This window comes from Oncorhynchus gorbuscha, linkage group LG21 (assembly GCF_021184085.1).
Source record: "Oncorhynchus gorbuscha isolate QuinsamMale2020 ecotype Even-year linkage group LG21, OgorEven_v1.0, whole genome shotgun sequence".
In the NCBI taxonomy this organism is placed as follows: Eukaryota; Metazoa; Chordata; class Actinopteri; order Salmoniformes; family Salmonidae; genus Oncorhynchus; species Oncorhynchus gorbuscha.
In genome coordinates this window covers 13389039-13415209 of record NC_060193.1, presented here as the reverse complement: position 1 = coordinate 13415209, position 26171 = coordinate 13389039, and the positions used below count along the sequence as shown (strand labels likewise).

Below are 26171 nucleotides of genomic sequence, written 5' to 3'. Positions count from 1 at the left end.
AGACGAACAAAAGAAAAGCTACGACAGGCCAAAAATATTACCCTGAACAGCCTCGTTCAAAAGAAAAGCTACGACAGGCCAAAAATATTACCCTGAACAGCCTCGTTCAAAAGAAAAGCTACGACAGGCCAAAAATATTACCCTGAACAGCCTCGTTCAAAAGAAAAGCTACGACAGGCCAAAAATATTACCCTGAACAGCCTCGTTCAAAAGAAAAGCTACGACAGGCCAAAAATATTACCCTGAACAGCCTCGTTCAAAAGAAAAGCTACGACAGGCCAAAAATATTACCCTGAACAGCCTCGTTCAAAAGAAAAGCTACGACAGGCCAAAAATATTACCCTGAACAGCCTCGTTCAAAAGAAAAGCTACGACAGGCCAAAAATATTACCCTGAACAGCCTCGTTCAAAAGAAAAGCTACGACAGGCCAAAAATATTACCCTGAACAGCCTCGTTCAAAAGAAAAGCTACGACAGGCCAAAAATATTACCCTGAACAGCCTCGTTCAAAAGAAAAGCTACGACAGGCCAAAAATATTACCCTGAACAGCCTCGTTCAAAAGAAAAGCTACGACAGGCCAAAAATATTACCCTGAACAGCCTCGTTCAAAAGAAAAGCTACGACAGGCCAAAAATATTACCCTGAACAGCCTCGTTCAAAAGAAAAGCTACGACAGGCCAAAAATATTACCCTGAACAGCCTCGTTCAAAAGAAAAGCTACGACAGGCCAAAAATATTACCCTGAACAGCCTCGTTCAAAAGAAAAGCTACGACAGGCCAAAAATATTACCCTGAACAGCCTCGTTCAAAAGAAAAGCTACGACAGGCCAAAAATATTACCCTGAACAGCCTCATTCAAAAGAAAACGTGACAAGCAAGCAACCACCGTTGCAAAGTAGGTGAGCATAGTTTTAAATATCTATACCTTCTTAGAAACGGGCGTCTGTAATGGTATTTGGGGGGAGAGAAAAGGAGAGGGATAGAGAGAAGTAGAAAAGAGGGAAGAGGTCAGGTAGGTCACATGGAGGGAGAGAAAAGGAGAGGGATAGAGAGAAGTAGAAAAGAGGGAAGAGGTCAGGTAGGTCACATGGAGGGAGAGAAAAGGAGAGGGATAGAGAGAAGTAGAAAAGAGGGAAGAGGTCAGGTAGGTCACATGGAGGGAGAGAAAAGGAAAGGGATAGAGAGAAGTAGAAAAGAGGGAAGAGGTCACGTAGGTCACATAGAGGGAGAGAAAAGGAGAGGGATGGAAATCGCTCCCAGACAAAAGGTCTGTATGTTTCCTGTACCTGTTTGACTGATTTTGGAATCTCAGGGATGTCTGAAGATAAAAACAGAACGAACAGATCTTATGTTATTATAAACACACACAACCATTTATAAACTACTGCTAAACTACTTCTAAACCCTTTACAAATACTTGAAGTGGACCGTAATATAACGTGTTACAGTAGCTAGGTTTCCATCCAATCGGCAAAAGATTCTCATGCGAATATTCTATATCTGCTTAACAATACGCGCATTTCCCCACCAAAGATGAGTTTCCATCGAATGGACTTGTTGGGGATTAAAAGGCTGTGCGTGATCCCGTAGTGCACATAACATTTACTTCTGCGGTTTCATTCCCATGTAGTGAATAGAAATGTTCAATGGTTTTCCATGGCATTTTCAACTCTACTGATGGATTTCTCATTCATTTTTTTTAAAATGGCATTGCATAGTTATAATTATTATATTATATATAGTTATAAATTCATCCCTCATTTCATCTGTAGTCTAATGAACTGCGTGGTTTCATGTCATCGCGTGACACCAAGTTTACTTCCATATGATGGGTATTATATCAATATTTGTGCATAAAGAGTTTCTGCAGACAATTCTCACATAATGAATTTAACCGACACAAAAAGATCCCACCATGTCTGGAGTATTTCGTTTTGTCGACATGTGGAAAGTTAACGGACACATTTTCTGTTTCCATCAGGCCTGTCATGACATTTTTTATCCAACATGTACTTTACTCGCTTAAAAACGTTGGATGGAAACCTGGATAGTGTTGTCTTTATGATTGTAGCCTAAAGATCAGTGACATGCTATCCAGGGCTGGGGAGAACTCAGGAAGTAAAGTAGCATTGAGGACAATTAGAATTGGAATTTCAGTTTACTTACTGAATTGACTGAATTGAATTGAAATTAAATGAACCCCAATCCTGATGCTATCTGAGGCCATGTAAATGAAGGCCACAGCTTTGTTATTCTGCTCACCTTTCTGCTTGGACTGGAACTTGGCAGTGGAAGATTCTGGGATGTCTGGAGAGGTGGCACCATCTTCCACAAGCTGGATCTGATAAGGACAGAGAGGGAGACCGGTTCAATACACCAGTCTATTACTCTTCCACAATGTGTGTGTCACAGTTAGAGAGAGGTCGTCTGTCAGTTAGAGAGAGAGAGTGTCTGTGTGTGTCACAGTTAGAGAGAGAGAGAGAGAGAGAGAGTGTCTGTGTGTGTCACAGAGAGAGAGAGAGAGAGAGTGTCTGTGTGTGTCACAGTTAGAGAGAGAGAGAGAGTGTCTGTGTGTGTCACAGTTAGAGAGAGAGAGAGAGAGAGAGTGTCTGTGTGTGTCAGTTAGAGAGAGAGAGAGAGTGTCTGTGTGTGTCAGTTAGAGAGAGAGAGAGAGTGTCTGTGTGTGTCAGTTAGAGAGAGAGAGAGAGTGTCTGTGTGTGTCAGTTAGAGAGAGAGAGAGAGTGTCTGTGTGTGTCAGTTAGAGAGAGAGAGAGAGTGTCTGTGTGTGTCAGTTAGAGAGAGAGAGAGAGTGTCTGTGTGTGTCAGTTAGAGAGAGAGAGAGAGAGAGTGTCTGTGTGTGTCAGTTAGAGAGAGAGAGAGAGTGTCTGTGTGTGTCAGTTAGAGAGAGAGAGAGTGTCTGTGTGTGTCAGTTAGAGAGAGAGAGAGTGTCTGTGTGTGTCAGTTAGAGAGAGAGAGAGTGTCTGTGTGTGTCAGTTAGAGAGAGTGTCTGTGTGTGTCACAGTTAGAGAGAGTGTCTGTGTGTGTCACAGTTAGAGAGAGAGAGAGTCTGTGAGTGTCACAGTTAGAGAGAGGTCATCTGTCAGTTAGAGAGAGTGTCTGTGTGTGTCACAGTTGGAGAGAGAGTCTGTGTGTGTCACAGTTGGAGAGAGAGAGAGTGTCACAGTTAGAGAGAGAGAGAGAGTGTCTGTGTGTGTCACAGTTAGAGAGAGAGAGAGCGTGTGTGTGTCACAGAGAGAGAGTGTCTGTGTGTGTCAGTTAGAGAGAGAGTGTCTGTGAGTGTCACAGTTAGAGAGAGAGAGTGTCTGTGAGTGTCACAGTTAGAGAGAGAGAGAGAGTGTCTGTGAGTGTCACAGTTAGAGAGAGAGAGTGTCTGTGTGTGTCACAGTTAGAGAGAGAGAGTGTCTGTGTGTGTCACAGTTAGAGAGAGAGTGTCTGTGTGTGTCACAGTTAGAGAGAGAGAGTCTGTGAGTGTCACAGTTAGAGAGAGGTCATCTGTCAGTTAGAGAGAGTCTGTGTGTGTCACAGTTGGAGAGAGAGAGAGTGTCACAGTTAGAGAGAGAGAGAGAGTGTCTGTGTGTGTCACAGTTAGAGAGAGTGTCTGTGTGTGTCACAGTTAGAGAGAGAGAGAGTCTGTGAGTGTCACAGTTAGAGAGAGGTCATCTGTCAGTTAGAGAGAGTGTCTGTGTGTGTCACAGTTGGAGAGAGAGAGAGTGTCACAGTTAGAGAGAGAGAGAGAGTGTCTGTGTGTGTCACAGTTGGAGAGAGAGAGAGTGTCTGTGTGTGTCACAGTTGGAGAGAGAGAGAGTGTCTGTGTGTGTCACAGTTGGAGAGAGAGAGTGTCTGTGTGTGTCAGTTAGAGAGAGAGTGTCTGTGTGTGTCAGTTAGAGAGAGAGAGTGTCTGTGAGTGTCACAGTTAGAGAGAGAGAGTGTCTGTGAGTGTCACAGTTAGAGAGAGAGAGTGTCTGTGAGTGTCACAGTTAGAGAGAGAGAGAGAGTGTCTGTGAGTGTCACAGTTAGAGAGAGAGAGTGTCTGTGTGTGTCACAGTTAGAGAGAGAGTGTCTGTGTGTGTCACAGTTAGAGAGAGAGTGTCTGTGTGTGTCACAGTTAGAGAGAGAGTGTCTGTGTGTGTCACAGTTAGAGAGAGAGAGTGTCTGTGTGTGTCACAGTTAGAGAGAGAGTCTGTGTGTGTCACAGTTAGAGAGAGAGAGTGTCTGTGTGTGTCACAGTTAGAGAGAGAGAGAGAGTCTGTGTGTGTCACAGTTAGAGAGAGAGAGTGTCTGTGTGTGTCACAGTTAGAGAGAGAGAGTGTCTGTGTGTGTCACAGTTAGAGAGAGAGAGTGTCTGTGTGTGTCACAGTTAGAGAGAGAGAGTGTCTGTGTGTGTCACAGTTAGAGAGAGTGTCTGTGTGTGTCAGTTAGAGAGAGAGAGAGTGTCTGTGTGTGTCAGTTAGAGAGAGAGAGAGTGTCTGTGTGTGTGTCACAGTTAGAGAGAGAGTGTCTGAGTGTCAGTTAGAGAGAGAGAGTGTCTGAGTGTCAGTTAGAGAGAGAGAGTGTCTGAGTGTCAGTTAGAGAGAGAGAGTGTCTGAGTGTCAGTTAGAGAGAGAGAGTCTGTGTGTATCACAGTTAGAGAGAGAGAGTGTCTGTGTGTGTCACAGTTAGAGAGAGAGAGTGTCTGTGTGTGTCACAGTTAGAGAGAGAGAGTGTCTGTGTGTGTCACAGTTAGAGAGAGAGAGTGTCTGTGTGTGTCACAGTTAGAGAGAGAGAGTGTCTGTGTGTGTCACAGTTAGAGAGAGAGAGTGTCTGTGTGTGTCACAGTTAGAGAGAGAGAGTGTCTGTGTGTGTCACAGTTAGAGAGAGAGTGTCTGTGTGTGTCACAGTTAGAGAGAGAGAGTGTCTGTGTGTGTCACAGTTAGAGAGAGAGAGTGTCTGTGTGTGTCACAGTTAGAGAGAGAGAGTGTCTGTGTGTGTCAGTTAGAGAGAGAGAGAGTGTCTGTCAGTTAGAGAGAGGTTGTCTGTGTGTGTGGTATGGAGGGTTAGCTTAGTTACCTGGGACTGGCGCACAAAGATGCCGCAGTTCTCATCACACTGGAAGTATCTCTTCCCCTGGACCGTGCCATCATTCTTGCCCTTGGGCTCATCCAGGATCACACCCACCCACTTACCCGTGGCAAAGAGCGTGGCGCCCACATACGCCACCGTGCCACGCTGGCCCTTACCGATCACCTCCACCACCGAGCCCACCTTGGCAGGCTTGCCTCCCCCGTCCGCACTCATCTTGCTCAGGAGGGGGCTGCCAGAAATCTGGGGGGTAGAGAGAGAGAACATAGTTTAGGACAGAGGACCTTGTGACTGCTGGTGTTAGTCTACAGCCTCACCTCGGTTTGATTTTTTTGTGATCTTTGCACTTCTCTGTGTGCCTGGAAATCTGTCATTTATCCACAAACAAGAAACAATGACAACTGAGTTCTTGGTGAGATCTAAGATAAAACATTTGAACATTGGATTTTCCACCCCAACAAAGTGAAGCATGCAAACATGTTTTTATTGATGACAACATTCCATGCCATCAACTCGGCCATCAGATTTGCCACCAATGCTCCTTACAGGACACATCACTGCACTCTATACTCCTCTGTAAACCAGTCACAAGACCACTGGTTGATGCTTATTTATAAAACCCTCTTAGGCCTCACTCCCCCCTATCTGAGATACCTACTGCAGCCCTCATCCTCCACATACAACACCCATTCTGCCAGTCACATTCTGTTAAAGGTCCCCAAAGCACACACATCCCTGGGTTGCTCCTCTTTTCAGTTCTCTGCAGCTAGTGACTGGAACGAGCTGCAACAAACACTCAAACTGGACAATTTTATCTCCATCTCATCATTCAAAAACTCAATCATGGACAATCTTATTGACAGTTGTGGCTGCCTTACATGATGCATTTTGTCTCTACCTTCTTGCCCTTGGTGCTGTTGTCTGTGCCCAATAATGTTTTATCATGTTTTGTGTTGCTACCATGTTGCTGCCATGCTGTGTTGTCATGTGTTCTCAACTAGCTTACCTTTATTTAACCAGGTAGGCTAGTCGAGAACAAGTTCTCATTTACAACTGCGACCTGGCCAAGATAAAGCTAAGCAGTTGCGTGTTTTGTCCTATATTTGTATTTTTAATCCCAGCGGGAAGCATTTTGCCTTTTGGTAGGCCGACATCGTAAATAAGAATTTGTTCTAAACCGACTTGCCTAGTTAAATAAAAGGTTAAATAACTAGACCTAATTGCCCATTAAGGCAATTACTCCTAGCTCACAGACTGCCAGGAAGAGGCTGAGGGGGAAAATGGCTGATTTAGGCCTATTTCACAACAAGTATTAGAAAGAAACATATTGATGATAGACCCACTAGGTCTAGTTCCCTCTTCTGAATGTCAACTAGCTGACTTTTTGCTAGCTAGGCCATATAGACAGACACAAGGCCAGCTGACTCATGCTAGCTAGGCCACAGACAGCCTGAGGACAGAGCAGTCACACACCCAGTCATATGGTTCAGCAGACTGTAACCATTACTGCCGGTAGACACAGACAGTACCGCTCACCGTCTACCCACACTGAGGACATTTTTGAGAAATGGTCAAAATGGGCCATGTAGGAACATGGCAAACATCATATGTGGGTCTTCAGGGAGGCAATGTCATGTGAGAGGAGACCAGATTAGCTGTAGCTGGCCTGATAGATATAGTCCGAAAGGCAGACAACTGGGAGGAGTAGCCAGGATCATGGCAGGAATGGTGTTAGTCAGAAACTAGAAACAAAAGAACTAGAAACTGAGCTCTTATGTCATAACACCGGAACATCCAGGAAATGCCATTAACATTGGAATAGTCGACCCTTCCTTCCTAACCGTGACTTCTTCAGCTGAAGCGGTGAACAGATCATGGAGCCACAACATGTTATTTCATCATCATCATCACCAAAATCATCATCTTCAGCACCGTGCTGCATAGCCTGCATTGTGAGTAAAACTAGTATTTTAACTTCATTTCTTTGCCAGCAGAATCAACAAGAAAACTGCTCTTGATACAGTTCTGTTCTCGAATGTGGCACCACTAAAAATGGTTGACCGAAGTATCAAATCAAAAGTAGCCTATAGACAATCACTAGCCTTAAGTAAAATAACTGACTGTTGCTGTTTGTCCGTACAATCAAATCAACTCATACGTAGGAACTAGTCTAGTCTTAGACAGAATATCAGATAGGACTCACCAAGCTACCCCGGCCCATTGCCAGGACGGCCACGGAATGCCGCCTGTGCATTCCAGCCATATTGACTTGTTGCCTTATTTATCCGCAAAATAACAACAGTATCAAACAGTGTAAGCGTTTCCATCTCTCCTCCTAGCTTCTCTCACTATTTTTCTGAGAGGAAGTGTTTGTGACAGAGACAGGAGAGGGGGTGAAAAAGAGATGAGTCTCTGGCAGGGGAAGCTATTAGTGATGCTTCGCCTTCAGCATCCAGAAATCATCACAACTCTTAAGTGAGCTTGTGTACTTCTCCCGAATCCCAACAAGTACACAATAACATTGTTGTCTCCAGCGGTAGCAGCTAGATCATTATGGGAAAACTGAAAATAATCTTACCATAACAATACCTGACAAGACACTAGTAGGGCCTGATATGGACCTGTACTGAAAGAAAAACATCAGTCAGTCAGTGAGAAAGGATGTGTTTCTGATTATGCTCCTGTCAGCACTTGACCGTCACCAATAGAAATGACCATTCTCCTTTTCAGGAGTATGTATCTACTTCAGAGGTTGTCAGTGTCATCTTGCCCTGTAAGATCAGGTGAAAGTGTCATCCAGCACAAACATGATGACAGTTGGCAAGCTAAACTAGCTAGCTGGCCAGGTTCAGTGGTTAACGTTTGTCATCTAACTTAGTTAGCTAACGCTAGTTGGTTACTAAGCTAGCTAACTGTAGTGTTTCGTGTCAGTCAAAAATCTGATTGTAATTTTAGCTAACGTTAGGTAGCTCGAGCAAACAAATTAGCTATCTAACTACTCTGAAAAATGTATATTCATAGTTTTCCCATGGAAAGAAGCAGTGACTCTGGCGAACTAAAATAATTAGCTAGCTAACGTTAAATCAACAATATATTTCATTGTAGCTAGTAACGCTAGCTAGCGAACGTCAGATTCATAGCTAACGTTATACTTGATGCGAAGCCTAACAGTCAATAATCCTGAGAAGCTAGATAAGATAATGTTATCAAACTTCTGCCACCTACCTGCAAAGTTAGGTTTGGTATGATGCTCCAAAATAACTTGTTGGTTAAACGGAAGTTAAAAATATATACATGTAAGGGTCAGTTAGCAATATACCATGTCCACCCTATATTATAAGAAAGGTCCACCCTATATTATAAGAACGGTCCACCATATATTATAAGAACGGTCCACCCCACACCAACTTCCGGTTATTTTTTTCTTATTATAAATGGTCTACTTCCGGTCCTTCTGACAAAAGTGAAATTAATTTAACTAGCCATGCGCAAAACGTTTATATAGAAACAAAACTGTTTAAAATATTTGTACTGTTTTCCCACTCACATGAGCTCAGTATAAAAAAGTTTCCAAAAGGGTTATTCAACTGTTCCCATAGGAGAAACAATTTTGGTTCCCGGCAGAACCCTTTTGAGTTCCATGTCCAACCATCTGCAGAAAGGCCTCTACGTGGAACCCAAAAGGGTTCTACCTGGAACCAAAAGGGTTCATCAAATGGTTCTCCCATGGGGACATTATTTGAGATTTTGATTTACAGGTATCAAAAATCGAATACACATTCTTTGGCACATTCTTGTAAACAACAGGTGTAGACTAACAGTGAAATGCTTACGGCCCTTCCCAGCAATGCAGAGAGAAATAATAGAAAAATAATAATACAAGGAGTAAATACACAACGAGTAACTATAATTTGGCTATATCCACATGGTAGGTACCGAGTCGACATGCAGAGGTAGGAGGTAATTCAGCAACAGGATAGATATTAAACATTAGCAGCAGCGTATGTGATGAGTCAAAAGAGTTAGTGCAAAAAGGGCCAATGCAGATAGTTAAATAGCTACCTGGACTAACTATTAAATAGTTACCCAAATAGCAGTCTTATGGCTTGGGGGTAAAAGCTGTTCAGGGTCCTGTTGGTTCTAGACTTGGTGCATCAGTACTGATTGCCGTGCAGTAGCTGAGAGAACAGTATGACTTGGGTGGTATAGAGGTCCTGGATGGCAGGGAACTCGGCACCAATGATGTACTGGGCAGTGCGCACTACCCTCTGTAGCGCCTGGTCAGAAGCCGAGCAGTTGCCAGTTGCCAAGATGCTCTCAATGGTGCAGCTGTAGAACCTTTTGAGGAGCTGATGGCCCAAGACAAATCTTTTCAGCCTCCTGAGCGGGAAGAGGCGTGCTCGTGCCTTCTTCCCCACTGCGTGTGGACCATGATAATTCCTTAGTGATGTGGACACCAAGGAACTTGAAGCTCTCGACCCGCTCCACTACAGCCCCGTCCCTGTAGGCTGTCTCATCATCATCGGTGATCAGGCCAACCATGTTGTGTCGTCAGCAAACTTTATGATGGTGTTGGAGTCGTGCGCGGCCACACAGTCGTGGGTGAAGAGGGAGTACAGTAGGGGAATATGCACGCATCTCTGAGGGCCCCTGTGTTGAGGGTCAGCGTGGTGAATGTGTCGTTTCAGGTGGTGGCGGCCCGTCAGGAAGTCCAGGACCCAGTAGCAGAGGGACGTGTTCAATCCCAGTGTCCTGAACTTAGTGATGAGCTTGGAGGGCACTATGATGTTGAATGCTGAGCTATCGTCAATGAACAGCATTCTCACATAGGTGTTCATTTTGTTCAGGTGGGAAAGGGCAGTGTGTAGTGTAATAGAGATTGCATCATCTGTGGATCTGTTTGGTGCGGTATGTGAATTGAAGTGGGTCTAGGGTTTCTGGGATAATGGTGTTGATGTGAGCCATGACCAGCCTTTCAAAGCATTTCATGGCTACATATTTGAGTGCTATGGGGCGATAGGCATTTAGACAGGTTACCTTGGTGTTCTGTTCAGGGGGTTTACTTATACGTCAAGCTGCCTCACGCTACAGAAACAGGATATAGGCTCCTGCTCCTATGAGCCGTTCCGGCTCGTACACGTTAAGGCTTGTGAAAGGCTGCTTACTTACCTTGGTGTTCTTGGGCACAGGGACTATGGTGGTCTGCTTGAAATATGTAGGTATTGCAGACGGGGTCAGGGAGAGGTTGAAAATGTCAGCGAAAACACTTGCCAGCTGGTCAGCGCATGCTCTGAGTACACGTGCTGGTAATCTGTCTGGCTCTGTGGCCTTGTGAATGTTAAGTTGTTTAAAGGTCTGACTCATATCGGGTACGGAGAGCGAGATCACACAGTCGTCCAGAACAGCTTGTCTCATGCATGGTTCAGTGTTGCTTGCCTTGAAGCATAGTTGTGGTAGTCAACATAGATTACTCAGATGGAAAAGATATTCAGAGCCTTTTATTCAATGGCTTGGTAAGCTATCTTAGATTGTTGGCTGTTAAAGGCTCTCTATGATGAAAAGAGAACTATGAATGTTAGAGATAGCCTGCACAGATAAAAATACACCTTATGGAACAGCGAGGACTGTGAAGAGAAACAGACACACACGCACACGCACTAGCAAACACACTCAACACACACACGCATACATTGTAACATTGTTGTATGGTGGTATTATACATTTTGATATGTAGTGGTGTATTAATGTTATATGGTGTACTGTTTTTATCTTTTGTTGTATGTGTGATGTAAGCGCCTTAATGTGTTTGGACCCCAGGAATAGTAGCTGCTGCCTTGACCTAACCCTAATACTTGGCAGCTAATAGGGATCCCTGATAAATACATCAAATTAAAATCCAAAAATAAATACTTTGTAAAGGGCTGACAAAATACTTTTTGTAGGTAGCTTATGTTTAGAGCTTCAACCTCAGGATAACACTAAAATCATAAAATAAAAGGTGTACTTATCCCATCCTAAAACCCACACAGCATGATGGTTTTAACATGCCTTTCAGTCCAACAATTATATAACCATCTGGTTGGGGAGACTGTAGTCAAGAAGGAGGAAAGGCAGAAGCCCAGATCTATGTGAGAAATGTGAGGGAGAGAAAAAGAGACTGACTGGGTGTCTGTAGCTCAGCTGTAGTACAACTTCACTTTATGCAACAGTGTAACCAACCTTCCATCTGAAGTACCATCTGAACCATTCCACCTCATATACAAAACGTTGAGCTCTCAGCTCTCTATAAGAACTAGAGACAGAGACTGAGATAAGCAGCTTACTTTGTGGCACGCAGTGAATAATGTTTTGCCTACTGTTTTTTCTCACTCTAAGGCATAGCATACCCGATGAAGAAAACTAAATAGACCTGTACACAGAATAAGTGTCACTTATAATAAATCATTGTAGTTTGGACAACAGTTACCTGTGTGCGCCTGCGCTATGATGGCATTAGCGTGGGGCTGTGCGGAGATGGCCAATCACATCACAAAGGAGGTAGGCTACCGTAACCCATCAACCGGGCCTGCTGGGAGGCGCTTGGCTAGAGCGTAGGTTTGGGTGAGCTGGGACAGCTCAAGACCGCAAGGGCGACAGACCGACAATCAGGGAGTGTGACGAGCAGCAAGTCATCCGTGTCACTCTCGTCTCTGTTCCTTCCCAGCAAGGTAAGAGTTATATTGACTGGCATTACTTGAATTAATTATCATATTACTGAGATTAAATAGTTGATGTGATAGTACGTTTTCGTTTTGATACTATTTGGTGAAAGCTTAATTAAAAGCCCTCCGAGAGTCCCATGAAATGGCAAGAGTCCGGAGCTCGATAGAGCGACATAACGTCGCTTGACATGACACTTGTATGGGATCAATATCAAATGTATCGTGAACACACAGCATGCATTTTGTACTCGTGTATCATGATCTGTACAAATAAGTACCAATCCACAAATGTAAATCACTATCCACAAATGTAAATCACTATCCACAAATTTAAATCACTTTCCACAAACAAACACCTTTTGATTTGTATTTGTAAATCGATATATTGCATTAGAATTTCTTTATAACTGCAGATATGCAGGTCATTTCCAAGGGCCGTATTAAGTAAAATGACTGCCATAAAGATTTGCACATAGGAGAGATATGCGCAAACATGACAGATATGCCAAACCTACAACTCCATGTTTGGAAGCGCTTCCGTCACCTGATCATAGAAAAAAAGTTCTCACTGTAGAAAGCGATTTGAATTCGTAGGAAAAAAGTTTTATACCAGTAAAAAGCGATTTCTATAAATCGCTGACAGCTTCTCGTTCGGCCGTGTTGATGCGGCAATATTGATGCCTGCAGAAATGATAGTATGGTAGCCATAATGTGTAACCATAGTATGTCCAACATACTTAATCGAGCAACACTTTTACGGCATACACCCGTTCATCGCCCAAATAGTTGATTTAGCTGCCAAGTGGGATAGCACAACTAAATGTGAAGCATATGTCATACATTGTAAGTGATAATATTGTAACGACCCTGGGTTTATAAGCGCGGAGATCGACCCTGCCGCACGAGCATGCTTTTGCGGCACAGTCGATAACGCGCCGGACCTCGGGCTCGAAGGTCGAGGGTTCGAGACCTGCTCCCTGCTGTTTCATTACAACATTATAATCCATCCGCTGTCTCATGTTGCACAGACGATGAGCATTAAGGAGATATAAGTATTCCCGAGGCCTCTAGCCGTTTCCCCAGGAGAGGCATGCAAACGGTAGGTTATGGGATCAGACAATCAACACAGCTGCCAACACTCCCCTGTCCAATCTGTGGCATTATATTACCATTATATGAGTAATAGCATACATACAAGAGGTATACAAACAGACAATGATAACATATGCTAGGGGGTACAACAAATGACAGATTATACAAATATCTTAAAATACACACGTATTGATTGTTTTAACAGCTTTCTTATTAGAAGAATGTAGAATGGTCTTAAATGTACTGCTCAAATTCCTCATAGAAAACATGGAAGAGTAGTTTTTTGTTAGTGAATTTACATTCATGAATATTACACTGTGCCATTAGCACAATTAGATTTGAGGTAAAAATGGCTTTTCTTTATCATTATTATAGTTAATTAAGGAAACCGAGCAGCATATTCTCCCATAGAAAAACTAAAGTCATCAATAATAATAACATTTGTAAAGAAATGATGGCAAGATATTTATCATTTTATAAGTAGACAATACCAAAATAAATGCAAAACTTTTTCTGGATGCTCAACACAACTACAGTTAATGTTAATATATTTTTTCATTTTATCCAGGTAATGATTCACAGGGTAATACTTATGGATCATTCTGAAAGAGACCTCTTTGATCTTGTTAACAAGCAGGTATCTGTGTGGTAATAACCTGACTTTTTATTCCAATAGATATTGAAAAATGTATTCCAGTAAGTTGTGACATAAGGAATGGATACAATATCCCTTTGAAATAAAGCATGTATAGGTCTGTTGTTCTGAGGGAGCAAGGAGAAACACCGTTTTCCTATTGGAGAGTCAACTGGATTAAGGAGGGCAGGTCAAGAAAGTGAGGTCTGGTTACACCTCTAAACAAACAACATGAGAGTTCCAGATGGAATAGCATCAAAGACTATGGCGAACTCTCTAGTTGTAACAGGGATATTGTAATGAGGTTTAAAAAAAATCCTCCAGTAGGATATGATTATTAAACCAGTTCTTCAAAAATAAAGACTTGTTTCTATACAAAATATCCGTATAGTTCCAAATGAAATGCCAATGCGGGGAAAATTATGTTGATATTTTAACGACCACGCTAAGAATACTTGTCTATGAAAAGCAGATCATTTTGTAGGAATCTTATCAATATTATAGTTACAAAGTAACATAAAATTGAAGCCACTAAAACGGGAGAAGATATAAGGAGGGATGCAATTACAAATTGAAGAAGGATTCTGAAATGTTTAGCCCAATTTATTCAAAGTAGGAAAATCCCCCAAAAATTGAGACCACATATTCATATGTGTTCATAATGACAGATTTCCTAGTATAATGTGTACGGACGGTTCTTCCAGATGAAGTTGGAAAGCATCTGGTCAACTGCTTTACCTATTTTGTTGTCAAGATGCAGGGACTGGGCTGCATAACTAAGTCTGAAGATACCTTCAGCTGTAGAAAGCAATACTCAACCTTTCAAGGATAAATCCCTCTGCAACCAATGGTTCAACTTCTTTTCGTTTTTTTCGATAATAGTTATGAAATTTAATAAGCATCTTATCTTTCCTGTTGACCCTTACATATGGTAATCCCAAAGTATGTTACATTTTCCTTGACTGGAATATTGCATATAGAGGGTATACAATTTACACATATTAAGGTGTAGGCAAAGACCAGATGCGTTGGGAAAAATATTTATCACATCAACTACTCTAGGAATCTGATCAGCATCTTTCAAAAAGAGTGTGGTGTCATCTGCAAGCTGACTGATGATGATAATATCTCTGTCAGCAATAGAGATCCCTTTTATATTGCCGGATTTAACAGAACATTTAAGAAGTTGGGTTGCAAGCAGGAAGAGGTAAGGTGAAATTGGGCAACCTTGCCTAATTCCTCTTTTCAAATCAAATCTAGGAGAAGTGCTTTAATTCAATGGAACTGTTCCCATTCATTATAAAGAGTTTCAATAGTACAACAAAATAATTCCCCAAAACCACATTTCTCAAGGGAGCGAAATAGAAACTTATGTTCCACTGTATTGAAGGATTCATAAACGTCTAAGAAGACAATCAAACTATCTTGGAAGATTAGATCAGAATAGTCAATAAGGTTTAACAGCAGTTGGAAATTATGAGATACATGTCTATTCCTCATGAAGCCAGATTGAGTCCCTTCTACTATTGAGTCCAATACTGCATTCATTCTTTTTGCAAATATAGATGCTAATATTTTGTTGTCGTTATTGAGAGGATAGATTGGACGCCAATTATCGAGGAGAAGCAAGTCTTTCTTGGACTTAGGTATTAATGTAATCAGACCTTAAGTCAAACTGGGAGGGAGAGCATTATTTGCAATGCTTTCAGAAAATACTTCCAATAGAAATGTGGCTAACTGTTGAGAAAAAGTTTTGTAAAACTCAGCAGATATACCATCAGTCACAGGAGACTTATTGTTGTTAAGGTGTTCAGTAGAATAAATGATCTCTTCAACTATAATAGGGTCATCACAGTGTTCCCTCTCAGCCTCCCAAATTGATTTCACATCCCCCAGAGTGTCCAAAAAAATTGAGTTGAGGACCTCACAATACTTATAACTCTATAAAATCCTGCAGAAGTTGCAACTAAAGATAGAGATTAATTTGGGATCATCTGTGATGAGAGCATTAATATGTATTTGTTGAATTGTATTATTTTTAGTGGTATTCTTCTAACCTGAGAAAATAAGATGAATTTTGTTCACCCTCCTCTCGCCACTTCTTCCTGGATTTTATTTATTTATCTATTATTTTACCAGGTAAGTTGACTGAGAACACATTCTCATTTGCAGCAACAACCTGGGGAATAGTTACAGGGGATGAATGAGCCAATTGTAAACTGGGGATTACTAGGTGACCGTGATGGTTTGAGGGCCAGATTGGGAATTTAGCCAGGACACCGGGGTTAGTGCCATGGGATCTTTAATGACCTCAGAGAGTCAGGACACAACCGTTTAACGTCCCATCCGAAAGACTGCACCCTACACAGGGCAGTGTCCCCAATCACTGCCCTGGGGAATTGGGATATTTTTTAGACCAGAGGAAAGAGTGCCTCCTACTGGCCCTCCAACACCACTTCCAGCAGCATCTGGTCTCCCATCCAGGAACTGACCAGGACCAACCCTGCTTAGCTTCAGAATCAAGCCAGCAGTGCTATGCAGGGTGGTAGATCTGACAAAGGCTTCTTCTGTTTTCAGTTTATACATATCATCCAACTTGTGTTGTAGCTCAAACAGGACAAATTTGTCGTCCTCTGAGAGACTTTCAACAGGCTTATGAACAAGAGAGGTGATCTTTGTAATTACACTTTCTTCTTCAACTCTCCTCGTCTTGGCAAGAATACTAACATATTTTCCAACCTCACAATTAAAAAGCTCCCAGTTGTTATTGTATGAATTGTCATTTATAGTTTTGTTCCAGAAGTGTGTAATTAAATAGTTTATCTCCATCTTTACAAACTCATGTTTTAGTATAGAGCTCATAAGCTTCCTGGAGGATGATCTGCCAAGGCCATTATCAGAGAACATGTTTTAATGTCAATTTAAATAGCTCTGCCAATGCTCCGTTGACATATTACATCACCAGTTGTTCTCTATTGTCTATGGAGAGGAATTCCTGTGGAGAGAGAGTTCACAGACCTAATATAAACAATTTATCATGTTGACATATTACATCACCATTTGTTCTCTATTGCCTATGGAGAGGAATCCCTGTGGAGAGAGAGTTCACAGACCTAATATAAACAATTTATCATGTTGACATATTACATCACCATTTGTTCTCTATTGCCTATGGAGAGGAATCCCTGTGGAGAGAGAGTTCACAGACCTAATATAAACAATTTATCATGTTGACATATTACATCACCATTTGTTCTCTATTGCCTATGGAGAGGAATCCCTGTGGAGAGAGAGTTCACAGACCTAATATAAACAATTTATCATGTTGACATATTACATCACCATTTGTTCTCTATTGTCTATGGAGAGGAATCCCTGTGGAGAGAGAGTTCACAGACTTAATATAAACAATTTATCATGTTGACATATTTGGTTTTCATCTTACTTTTATTTAGTTTTTAGACTACTTTAAAAAAAAACTTTGTCCTGTTTATTTAGTAGTTTTTTCTAAGAAGTTGCGAAGTGTTAGGCCTATGTGTAAAAAATAAAAAGTTACCGGAGACAGTAGAGGGCATGCCTTTGGGGCAAATTCGAGAACTGTCTGTAGTTGATATGAAATAGAATAAATTAAATGAACGCAGAAAAAAATCCTGCATACAAATTCCAAATCAGGGCGTTGTGCTGAAGTTATAATTTGCCTAGTTTTTATTTATTTGACCCTTATTTAACTAGGCAAGTCAGTTAAGAACAAATTCTTATTTTCAATGGCGGCCTAGGAACTGTGGGTTAACTGCCTTGTTCAGGGGCAGAACGACAGATGTTTATCTTGTCAACTCGGGGATTAGATCTTTCAATCTTGCGGTTAAAAGTCTAATATTCTAGCCACTAGGCTACCTGACTTGCCTAGTTAAATAAATGTTCAATTCAAAATGAAAATAAAAATAAAATACAAAAATAACTCTATTAGACTGACATGTCATTTGCTCATCATGAGACACAGTAAACATGTTGACAGCAGTAAGTATTCTGAAAGCCCTCCAATCAAAACTGCCTTCCATATTTACAATCTTTGAAATCCAGTGATTTTTGTTTTATGATTGTAACGATAATTTTTAATATAGTTGTGACATCAACACCATTTTAACATTTTGTCAGTGTCATTGATTAAATCTTTCTGGTGAGATTAATATTGAGGTAGATCTTCACTGAACTAAACTGGAGGTCCCTAGTCTGGGTGCCAGTCTGTTTCTAAAACCTTGCCAAATCCATGTCACTCATAGTTTCATAAGGAGTTGGCAAGATACCAGAAATAGAATGGCAGGCTAGGAGGGCCCCTTACACCAGATCCTGCCCCTGACAATCTGTTCTTAGATCAGTGATAGGAAGCCTGTCTGACAAGGCACCCACCCCTGTTCAAAGTATATCTGATAATGTCCTCAAGGGGCTGTGCCTTGTACCAATGACCTTTTTAACACAAACAAACCTGTATTGTGCCCAAAGACAGGGGAATTAGTATCCATTAATTACAGAACAATCACAGTAACATACTTTTTTTCATTGGCCTTTAACTTGCTACCATGTTATTACCATGTTGGTCCCACTTTCGGAACTATAATGTAAAGTGCTACGACAGTGCCAGTTCTCTGCCCTCCTGGCCAGGTGTCCCGGATGTACGGTTACTATGTTACGTCTAGTCTATGAGACCAGGCATTTTGGCCAGGGTTCCCTTGAAAAATAGGTATTTTGACCTCACCTTTATCAGGACAACGTGGTCAAATAAAATAATAATAGTTATGTAAGTCACCCTTTTATTTGAATAGGTAAAAAGATCAAACTATGATATAAAACAGACATGAAACAGAATTTCTACTTCCTGGTTTTATGTCCATATAGATGACGGACGTGGAGCTGATGAAGAGGATGTTACGGGCGGTGCTGGCGGCCAATAAGAGCGGGCCCGGGGTGTCTTTGTCTCGCCTCCAGTCTGAATACAAAGCTCTGACTGGTGAACAGATCCCTCATAAACAGATGGGTCATGCCAGTCTGGACACTCTGCTGCACAGCATTCCCAGCGTGGTTCACATGGAGCGCAACCGCACTGGGGAGGTGAGGAGAGAGTGTACACACATACACATACAAACTCATGGATGGATGGGTGGACGGATGGACGGATAGATGGACGAGTGGGTGGGTGGGTGGATGGATGGGTGGGTGGATGGACGGATGGGTGGGTGGGTGGATGGATGGATGGATGGACGGATGGGTGGGTGGACAGGTGGGTGGATGGGTGGATGGGTGGGTGGGTGGACGGATGGGTGGGTGGGTGGGTGGATGGATGGGTGGATGGATGGACTGGGAGACAAACAGCATGAGGAGAAAACACACAAACACATAGACGGATGGACAGATGGACACACACAACACAACACTTGCACAGCAACACGCACATATACAGTGGGGAGAACAAGTATTTGATACACTGCCGATTTTGCAGGTTTTCCTACTTACGAAGCATGTAGTTTTTAATTTTTATCATAGGTACACTTCAACTGTGAGAGACGGAATCTAAAACAAAAATCCAGAAAGTCACATTGTATGATTTTTAAGTAATTAATTTGCATTTTATTGCATGACATAAGTATTTGATACATCAGAAAAGCAGAACTTAATATTTGGTACAGAAACCTTTGTTTGCAATTACAGAGATCATACGTTTCCTGTAGTTCTTGACCAGGTTTGCACACACTGCAGCAGGGATTTTGGCCCACTCCTCCATACAGACCTTCTCCAGATCCTACGGACTTTCAGCTCCCTCCAAAGATGTTCTATTGGGTTCAGGTCTGGAGATTGGCTATGCCACTCCAGGACCTTGAGATGCTTCTTACGGAGCCACTCCTTAGTTGCCCTGACTGTGTGTTTTGGGTCATTGTCATGCTGGAAGACCCAGCCACGACCCATCTTCAATGCTCTTACTGAGGGAAGGAGGTTGTTGGCCAAGATCTCGCGATACATGGCCCCATCCATTCTCCCCTCAATATGGAGCAGTCGTCCTGTCCCCTTTGCAGAAAAGCATCCCCAAAGAATGATGTTTCCACCTCCATGCTTCACGGTTGGGTTGGTGTTCTTGGGGTTGTACTCATCCTTCTTCTTCCTCCAAACACGGCGAGTGGAGTTTAGACCAAAAAGCTCTATTTTTGTCTCATCAGACCACATGACCGTCTCCCATTCCTCCTCTGGATCATCCAGATGGTCATTGGCAAACTTCAGATGGGCCTGGACATGCACTGGCTTGAGCAGGGGGACCTTAATCCATGACGGCGTAGTGTGTTACTAATGGTTTTCTTTGAGACTGTGGACTGTGGTCCCAGCTCTGGTTGGTAGGTGATAAAATACTTATGTCATGCAATAAAATGCAAATGAATTACTTAAAAATCATACAATGTGATTTTCTGGATTTTTGTTTTAGATTCTCACAGTTGAAGTGTACCTATGATAGAAATTATAGACCTCTACATGCTTTGTAAGTAGGAAAACCTGCAAAATCGGCAGTGTATCAAATACTTGTTCTCCCCACTGTATACACACATACACACACACCAACACTCAGACACACAAACACACACAGTCTTGTACAGCTAACCTTGTGGGGACTCAGAATTCAGTCCCATTCAAAATCTTATTTTCCCTCAATTTAACCCTAAACCTAAACCCTACTCTTACCCTACCCTAACCCTGCAACTAACCCTAGCATCTAACCATAAAACTAACCCTAGCTTCTGACCCTAACTCAAAATGTAATTCCAACACTAATTCTAACCTTAACCATGAAACCCCAGGAAATATAGCATTTGACCTCGTCAGGACTAACAAAATGTCCCCAGTTGGTCAAATTTTTGTTTGTTTGTTTAATATTAGTCCTCACAATTCACTTACTGTACACATACACTCCAGTGGCTGGCTAAAAATAATGAAAGTATCAAAAGATGTCTCTATGAGACGCCAAAGTAATTAAAGCAAGGATGCTGAACGATGATTATCCTGCTGGTGTGAGATAATGAGTGTGCCCTGTGTTGTGTGCGTGCACGTCTGCGTGTGTGTGTGCCCTCTGGTGTGTGTGTGCCCTCTGGTGTGTGTGTGCCCTCTGGTGTGTGTGTGCCCTCTGGTGTGTGTGTGCCCTCTGGTGTGTGTGTGCCCTCTGGTGTGTGTGTGTGCCCTCTGGTGTGTGTGTGTGCCCTCTGGTGTGTGTGTGCACGTCTACGTGGGTGTGTGCCCTGTGGTGTGTGTGCCCTGTGGTGTGTGTCTCCTCTCGATCCTATCCAGATGGTGTGTTTCGCCTCAGTCTCCAGCGAGACGGCCCACGTTGCCAAACTGGTGGCTCGACAGCGTACCTCCAAGAAGACTGGACGACCCCAAATGGTCAACTGTCAGATGAGGGTCAAACCGGCCGCCCCTCTCATCCTCAATGGTAGAGTGTGTGTGTCTGTGTGGGGGGAGGTCTTTGTCTGACTGCCTAATCCATATTATTTTTCAATATGGAGTGGCTTCCGAGCCGACTTTTCTCGACCCCTCTTCCCCACAGCTAAAGGTCCCGACGCTTCTGCGAATGTGCAGAAGCTGATTCAATGTCTGCAAGCTCACATCGTGATACTATTCTACATAACACAACCAAATACAATAGCAGTGTAACATTACTGGAAGACAAAAAACACCACCTCATTTCTTATGAGAATTTAGATTGTGCCAAAACTCAACACTTCACGTCACTAAGCAAAATATGTGCTTTGATTCAAATCAACACAGGTAGGCTATGCTGCAGCTTGTTAACACCATCTACTTTCATTTGCTCACTGTACAAACAACGCTGTAGGCTACCTCGGCGCAAAGCTGTAGGCTACCTCGGCGCAAAGCTGTAGGCTACCTCGGCGCAAAGCTGTAGTCTACCTCGGCGCAAAGCTGTAGGCTACCTCGGTGCAACGCTGTAGGCTACCTCGGCGCAAAGCTGTAGGCTACCTCGGCGCAAAGCTGTAGGCTACCTCGGCGCAACGCTGTAGGCTACCTCGGCGCAAAGCTGTAGGCTACCTCGGCGCAAAGCTGTAGGCTACCTCGACGCAACGCTGTAGGCTACCTCGACGCAACGCTGTAGACTACCTCGACCTAACGCTTTAGGCTACCTCGACCCAACGCTGTAGGCTACCTCGGCGCAAAGCTGTAGGCTACCTCGGCGCAACGCTGTAGGCTACCTCGGCGCAAAGCTGTAGGCTACCTCGGCGCAACGCTGTAGGCTACCTCGGCGCAACGCTGTAGGCTACCTCGGCGCAACGCTGTAGGCTACCTCGGCGCAACGCTGTAGGCTACCTCGACGCAACGCTGTAGGCTACCTCGACGCAACGCTGTAGACTACCTCGGCGCAACGCTGTAGACTACCTCGACCCAACGCTGTAGCCTACATCGACCCAACGCAGTAGGCTACCTCGACCCAACGCTTTAGGCTACCTCGACGCAACACTGTAGGCTACATCGACCCAACGCTGTAGGCTACCTCGACGTAACGCTGTAGGCTACCTCGACGCAACGCTGTAGGCTACCTCGAAGCAACACTGTAGGCTACCTCGACGCAACGCTGTAGACTACCTCGACGTAACGCTGCAGGCTACCTCGACGTAACGCTGTAGGCTACCTCGATGTAACGCTGTAGACTACCTCGATATAACGCTGTAGACTACCTCGACGTAACGCTGTAGGCTACCTCGACCCAACGCTGTAGGCTACCTCGACGTACCGCTGTAGGCTACCTCGACGTACCGCTGTAGGCTACCTCGACGTAACGCTGTAGGCTACCTCGACGTACCGCTGTAGGCTACCTCGACATAACGCTGTAGGCTACCTCGATGCAATGCTGTAGGCTACCTCGACGTACCGCTGTAGGCTACCTCGACATACCGCTGTAGGCTACCTCGACGTAACGCTGTAGGCTACCTCGACGTAACGCTGTAGGCTACCTCGACGCAACGCTGTAGGCTACCTCGACGTAACGCTGTAGGCTACCTCGACGTAACGCTATATAACTCAAGAGGCTCTAAATGCATATCCCCATGAAACTGATTGAGGTCAAATGGTTACTATGGACTATGGACGTATCATTCACTATTGACTGGGAGGAATGTGAAGGGAAGGAGACCACAAAAATGTGTGTGTAAAATAGAGGTAAAGAAACGTGCAGAACGTGATTCAGGATGCGGTGGAACAGGGCGGTTACCTACGGGGATCCGTAGCCTCAGCCTTTTCCATAGCCACCAAACCTACAGTATAGAAAGGCATATTGGGTCTTATCTGAGCAAGGCAGCCTTGTGTCTGTCTCTGTATACACCAGCTATTGTATTAGCAGAGATCCAAGCCTTTTGAAACTGAGATTTCACCTCATACCGATTCCATTGAATGCCCCCTTTTGGAATGAAACTGGTGAAGATGCAATTAACTTTTATCAAATTACACAGACACTTGAGCTTGATTGTAGAATAAGTCTGAACTCAATTACCTACATACGTTTGGAATGGGACCGCACTGGTTGAAACAATGTTGTTTCCACGTGGAACCAACGTTGATTAAATGTTGAATTCATGTCTCTGCCCAGTGGGACAGTGATGTAGTACAATGTACAGTATGTACTTGATTTACAAGAGTATGCTGACAGGTTGAAAGTTAATGACATGGAAAGGTAGCTTGACTATTTCCTGATTAAGTTGTATAATAATAATATATAATGATATGCGGTGGAACAGGGCAGTTTAGGGGATATATGCCATATTGACTCAATGTGAAGGGAAGGACCACAAAAATGTAAAATGAGGTAAAGAAAGCGTGTTATCCAAAGCGACTTACAGTCATGTGTGCATACATTCTACGATTCCATTGAATGTGGTCCCTGGGAAGATCGAACCCACTACCCACTGGCTTGATTAGAATAAGTCGCCATGCTCTACCAACTGAGCTACACAGTATTCAGTGCATTTCTTCAGTGTTCTGTACATTCTTTCAGTGTTGCGAGAGGGGAAGAGATGTAGGGGGATGAAGTAGTAGAGGGGAAGAGAGCTGACAGGGGGGTGAAGTTAATGAGATGGGAAGGTAGAGAGGGGGAGAGAGAATAAGAAGGGGGGAGGGAGGGAGGCAGAGATAGATTGGGGAGGAAAAGGGAGATGAAGCAGAGAGGGGAGATGGGCAGGGAGAGAGAGATGAAGTGGAGAGGGGGATATGGGCAGGGAGAGAGAGATGAAGTGGAGAGGGGGATATGGGCAGGGAAAAGAGATGAAGTGGAGAGGGGGATATGGGCAGGGAGAGAGAGATGAAGTAGAGAGGGGGATATGGGCAGGGAGAGAGAGATGAAGTGGAGAGGGGGATATGGGCAGGGAGAGAGAGATGAAGTGGAGAGGGGATATGGGCAGGGAGAGAGATGAAGTGGAGAGGGGGAGATGAAGTGGAGGGGGAGAGAGATGAAGTGGAGAGGGGGATATGGGCAGGGAGAGAGAGATGAAGTGGAGAGGGGGATATGGGCAGGGAGAGAGAGATGAAGTGGAGAGGGGGATATGGGCAGGGAGAGAGAGATGAAGTAGAGAGGGGGATATGGGCAGGGAGAGAGACGAAGTGGAGAAGGGGATATGGGCAGGGAGAGAGAGATGAAGTGGAGAGGGGATATGGGCAGGGAGAGAGATGAAGTGGAGAGGGGGATATGGGCAGGGAGAGAGAGATGAAGTGGAGAGGGGGATATGGGCAGGGAGAGAGAGATGAAGTGGAGAGGGGGATATGGGCAGGGAGAGAGATGAAGTGGAGAGGGGGATATGGGCAGGGAGAGAGAGATGAAGTGGAGAGGGGGATATAGGCAGGGAGAGAGAGATGAAGTGGAGAGGGGGATATGGGCAGGGAGAGAGAGATGAAGTAGAGAGGGGGAAAGAGGAAGCAGAGAGAGGGTGGAGAGAGAGAGAGGGGGTGGGGAGGGAGAGATGAAGTAGAGAGGGGATATGGGCAGGGAGAGAGATGAAATAGAGGGGGGAGAGAGGAAGCAGAGAGAGGGTGGAGGGAGAGAGGGGGGGTGGGGATGGAGAGATGAAATAGAGAGGGGGAGAGAGCAGCTGTGAACAGAGCATTTGGAAGCAAGAGGTACGGTGCTGATTCACATGCCAATACAGCAGCCTCTGTCTCTTCCTGCCTCCTCTCTCTGTCAGTCTGTCTCCCTCTCTCTCTTTCTTTCTCTCTCTTTCTCCCTCTCTCTCTCTCTCTCTCTCTCTTTCTTTCTTTCTCTCTCTTCCTCCCCTCTCTCTCTCTCTCTCTTTATTTCTCTCTCTTCCTCCCTCTCTCTCTCTTTTTATTACTCTCTCTTCCTCCCTCCCTCTCTCTCTTCCTTCCTCCCTCTCTCTCTTCCTTCCTCCCTCTCTCTCTTCCTCCCTCTCTCTCTTCCTTCCTCCCTCCCTCTCTCTCTTCCTCCCTCTCTCTTCCTCCCTCCCTCTCTCTCCTTCCTCCCTCTCTCTCTTCCTCCCTCCCTCTCTCTCTTCCTTCCTCCCTCCCTCTCTCTCTTCCTCCCTCTCTCTCTCTTCCTCCCTCTCTCTCTCTTCCTCCCTCTCTCTTCCTCTCTCTCTCTCTTCCTCCCTCTCTCTTCCTCCCTCTCTCTTTATCTTCCTCCCCCTCTCTCTTCCTCCCCCCTCTCTCTTCCTCTCTCTCTCTCTTCCTCCCTCTCTCTTCCTCCTCCTCTTTATCTTCCTCTCCCCCTTTTATCTTCCTCTCCCCTCTTTCTCTTCCTCCCCCCCTCTCTCTTCCTCCCTTCTCTTCCTTCACATCTCCTGAATGGAGGCTGATTACAGCTAGAAATACTGTGCCTTTCTGAACCAGGAAACTCTGGGATGCTACTTCTGCTGTATCTGCCTCTGTCTCGCCACCTCCAGTATCGTCTCGCCTAACCTCAGATGGCGCGTCACTAGACACTGTGTAACTGAGTTGAGTTGTGAGACAGACTGCCACATTCGATAATTAGCTGCAGCTAAAGTATCTGTACAAGCAGTGGAATAAGGAGGCTACCTGGCTGCGGTGGAGGACATGGTGAGTATTAGGTTCTGCAGAGGTGTGGAAGGGAGGGAGGAGGAGACAGTTAGGCTTAGTGGTGTGGAGTAGTGTGGTGTGACATCATGACCGCTGGGATGAGCTGACATGGATGATGTAACATGTCAGACAGTTCAGAGTTGCGTTGTGAGGCAGACTGCCACATTCTTGAGTATTAGGTTCTGCAGAGGTGTGGAAGGGAGGATGAGACCGCCAGGCTTAGAGGTGTGGTGTAGTGTATTGTGAGGTGGAGTAGTGTATTGTGAGGTGGTGTGGAGTAGTGTATTGTGAGGTGGAGTAGTGTATTGTGAGGTGGTGTGGAGTAGTTTATTGTGAGGTGGTGTGGAGTAGTGTATTGTGAGGTGGTGTGGAATAGTGTATTGTGAGGTGGTGTGGAGTAGTGTATTGTGAGGTGGTGTGGAGTAGTGTATTGTGAGGTGTGGAGTAGTGTATTGTGAGGTGGTGGGAGTAGTGTATTGTGAGGTGGTGTGGAGTAGTGTATTGTGAGGTGGTGTGGAGTAGTATATTGTGAGGTGGTGTGGAGTAGTGTATTGTGAGGTGGTGTGGAGTAGTGTATTGT

The 26171-nt window shown here is 44.2% G+C and overlaps 2 protein-coding genes across 8 annotated transcripts in view; one reads left to right on the top strand and one right to left on the bottom strand.

The window, feature by feature from the left end:
• LOC124008176 (dynactin subunit 1-like) overlaps positions 1-8486 on the bottom strand; it is a 39229-nt gene extending 30743 nt beyond the window's left edge. For 4 of the 7 annotated variants that reach the window (XM_046319256.1, XM_046319259.1, XM_046319257.1 and 1 more), the window contains exons 1-5: positions 8306-8486; positions 7659-7701; positions 5069-5323; positions 2264-2342; positions 1288-1319 (exon numbers count right to left, since the gene is read on the bottom strand). In XM_046319256.1, the coding sequence (XP_046175212.1) occupies positions 1288-1319; positions 2264-2342; positions 5069-5323; positions 7659-7661 (369 nt within the window). In that variant the 5' untranslated portion in view covers positions 7662-7701; positions 8306-8486. Of the gene's footprint in view, positions 1-926; positions 945-1287; positions 1320-2263; positions 2343-5068; positions 5324-7658; positions 7707-8305 lie in introns of all 7 variants that reach the window. The other 3 variants (XM_046319258.1, XM_046319260.1, XM_046319254.1) reach the window with 2 other exon arrangements.
• A 3194-nt stretch (positions 8487-11680) lies between these two features.
• Positions 11681-26171, top strand: part of LOC124007841 (tudor domain-containing protein 7B-like) — a 38461-nt gene continuing 23970 nt past the window's right edge. Inside the window, exons 1-3 of the mRNA XM_046318620.1 lie at positions 11681-11787; positions 18401-18613; positions 20828-20972. Of these exons, the coding sequence (XP_046174576.1) occupies positions 18401-18613; positions 20828-20972 (358 nt within the window). The 5' untranslated portion in view covers positions 11681-11787. The remainder of the gene's footprint in view (positions 11788-18400; positions 18614-20827; positions 20973-26171) is intronic.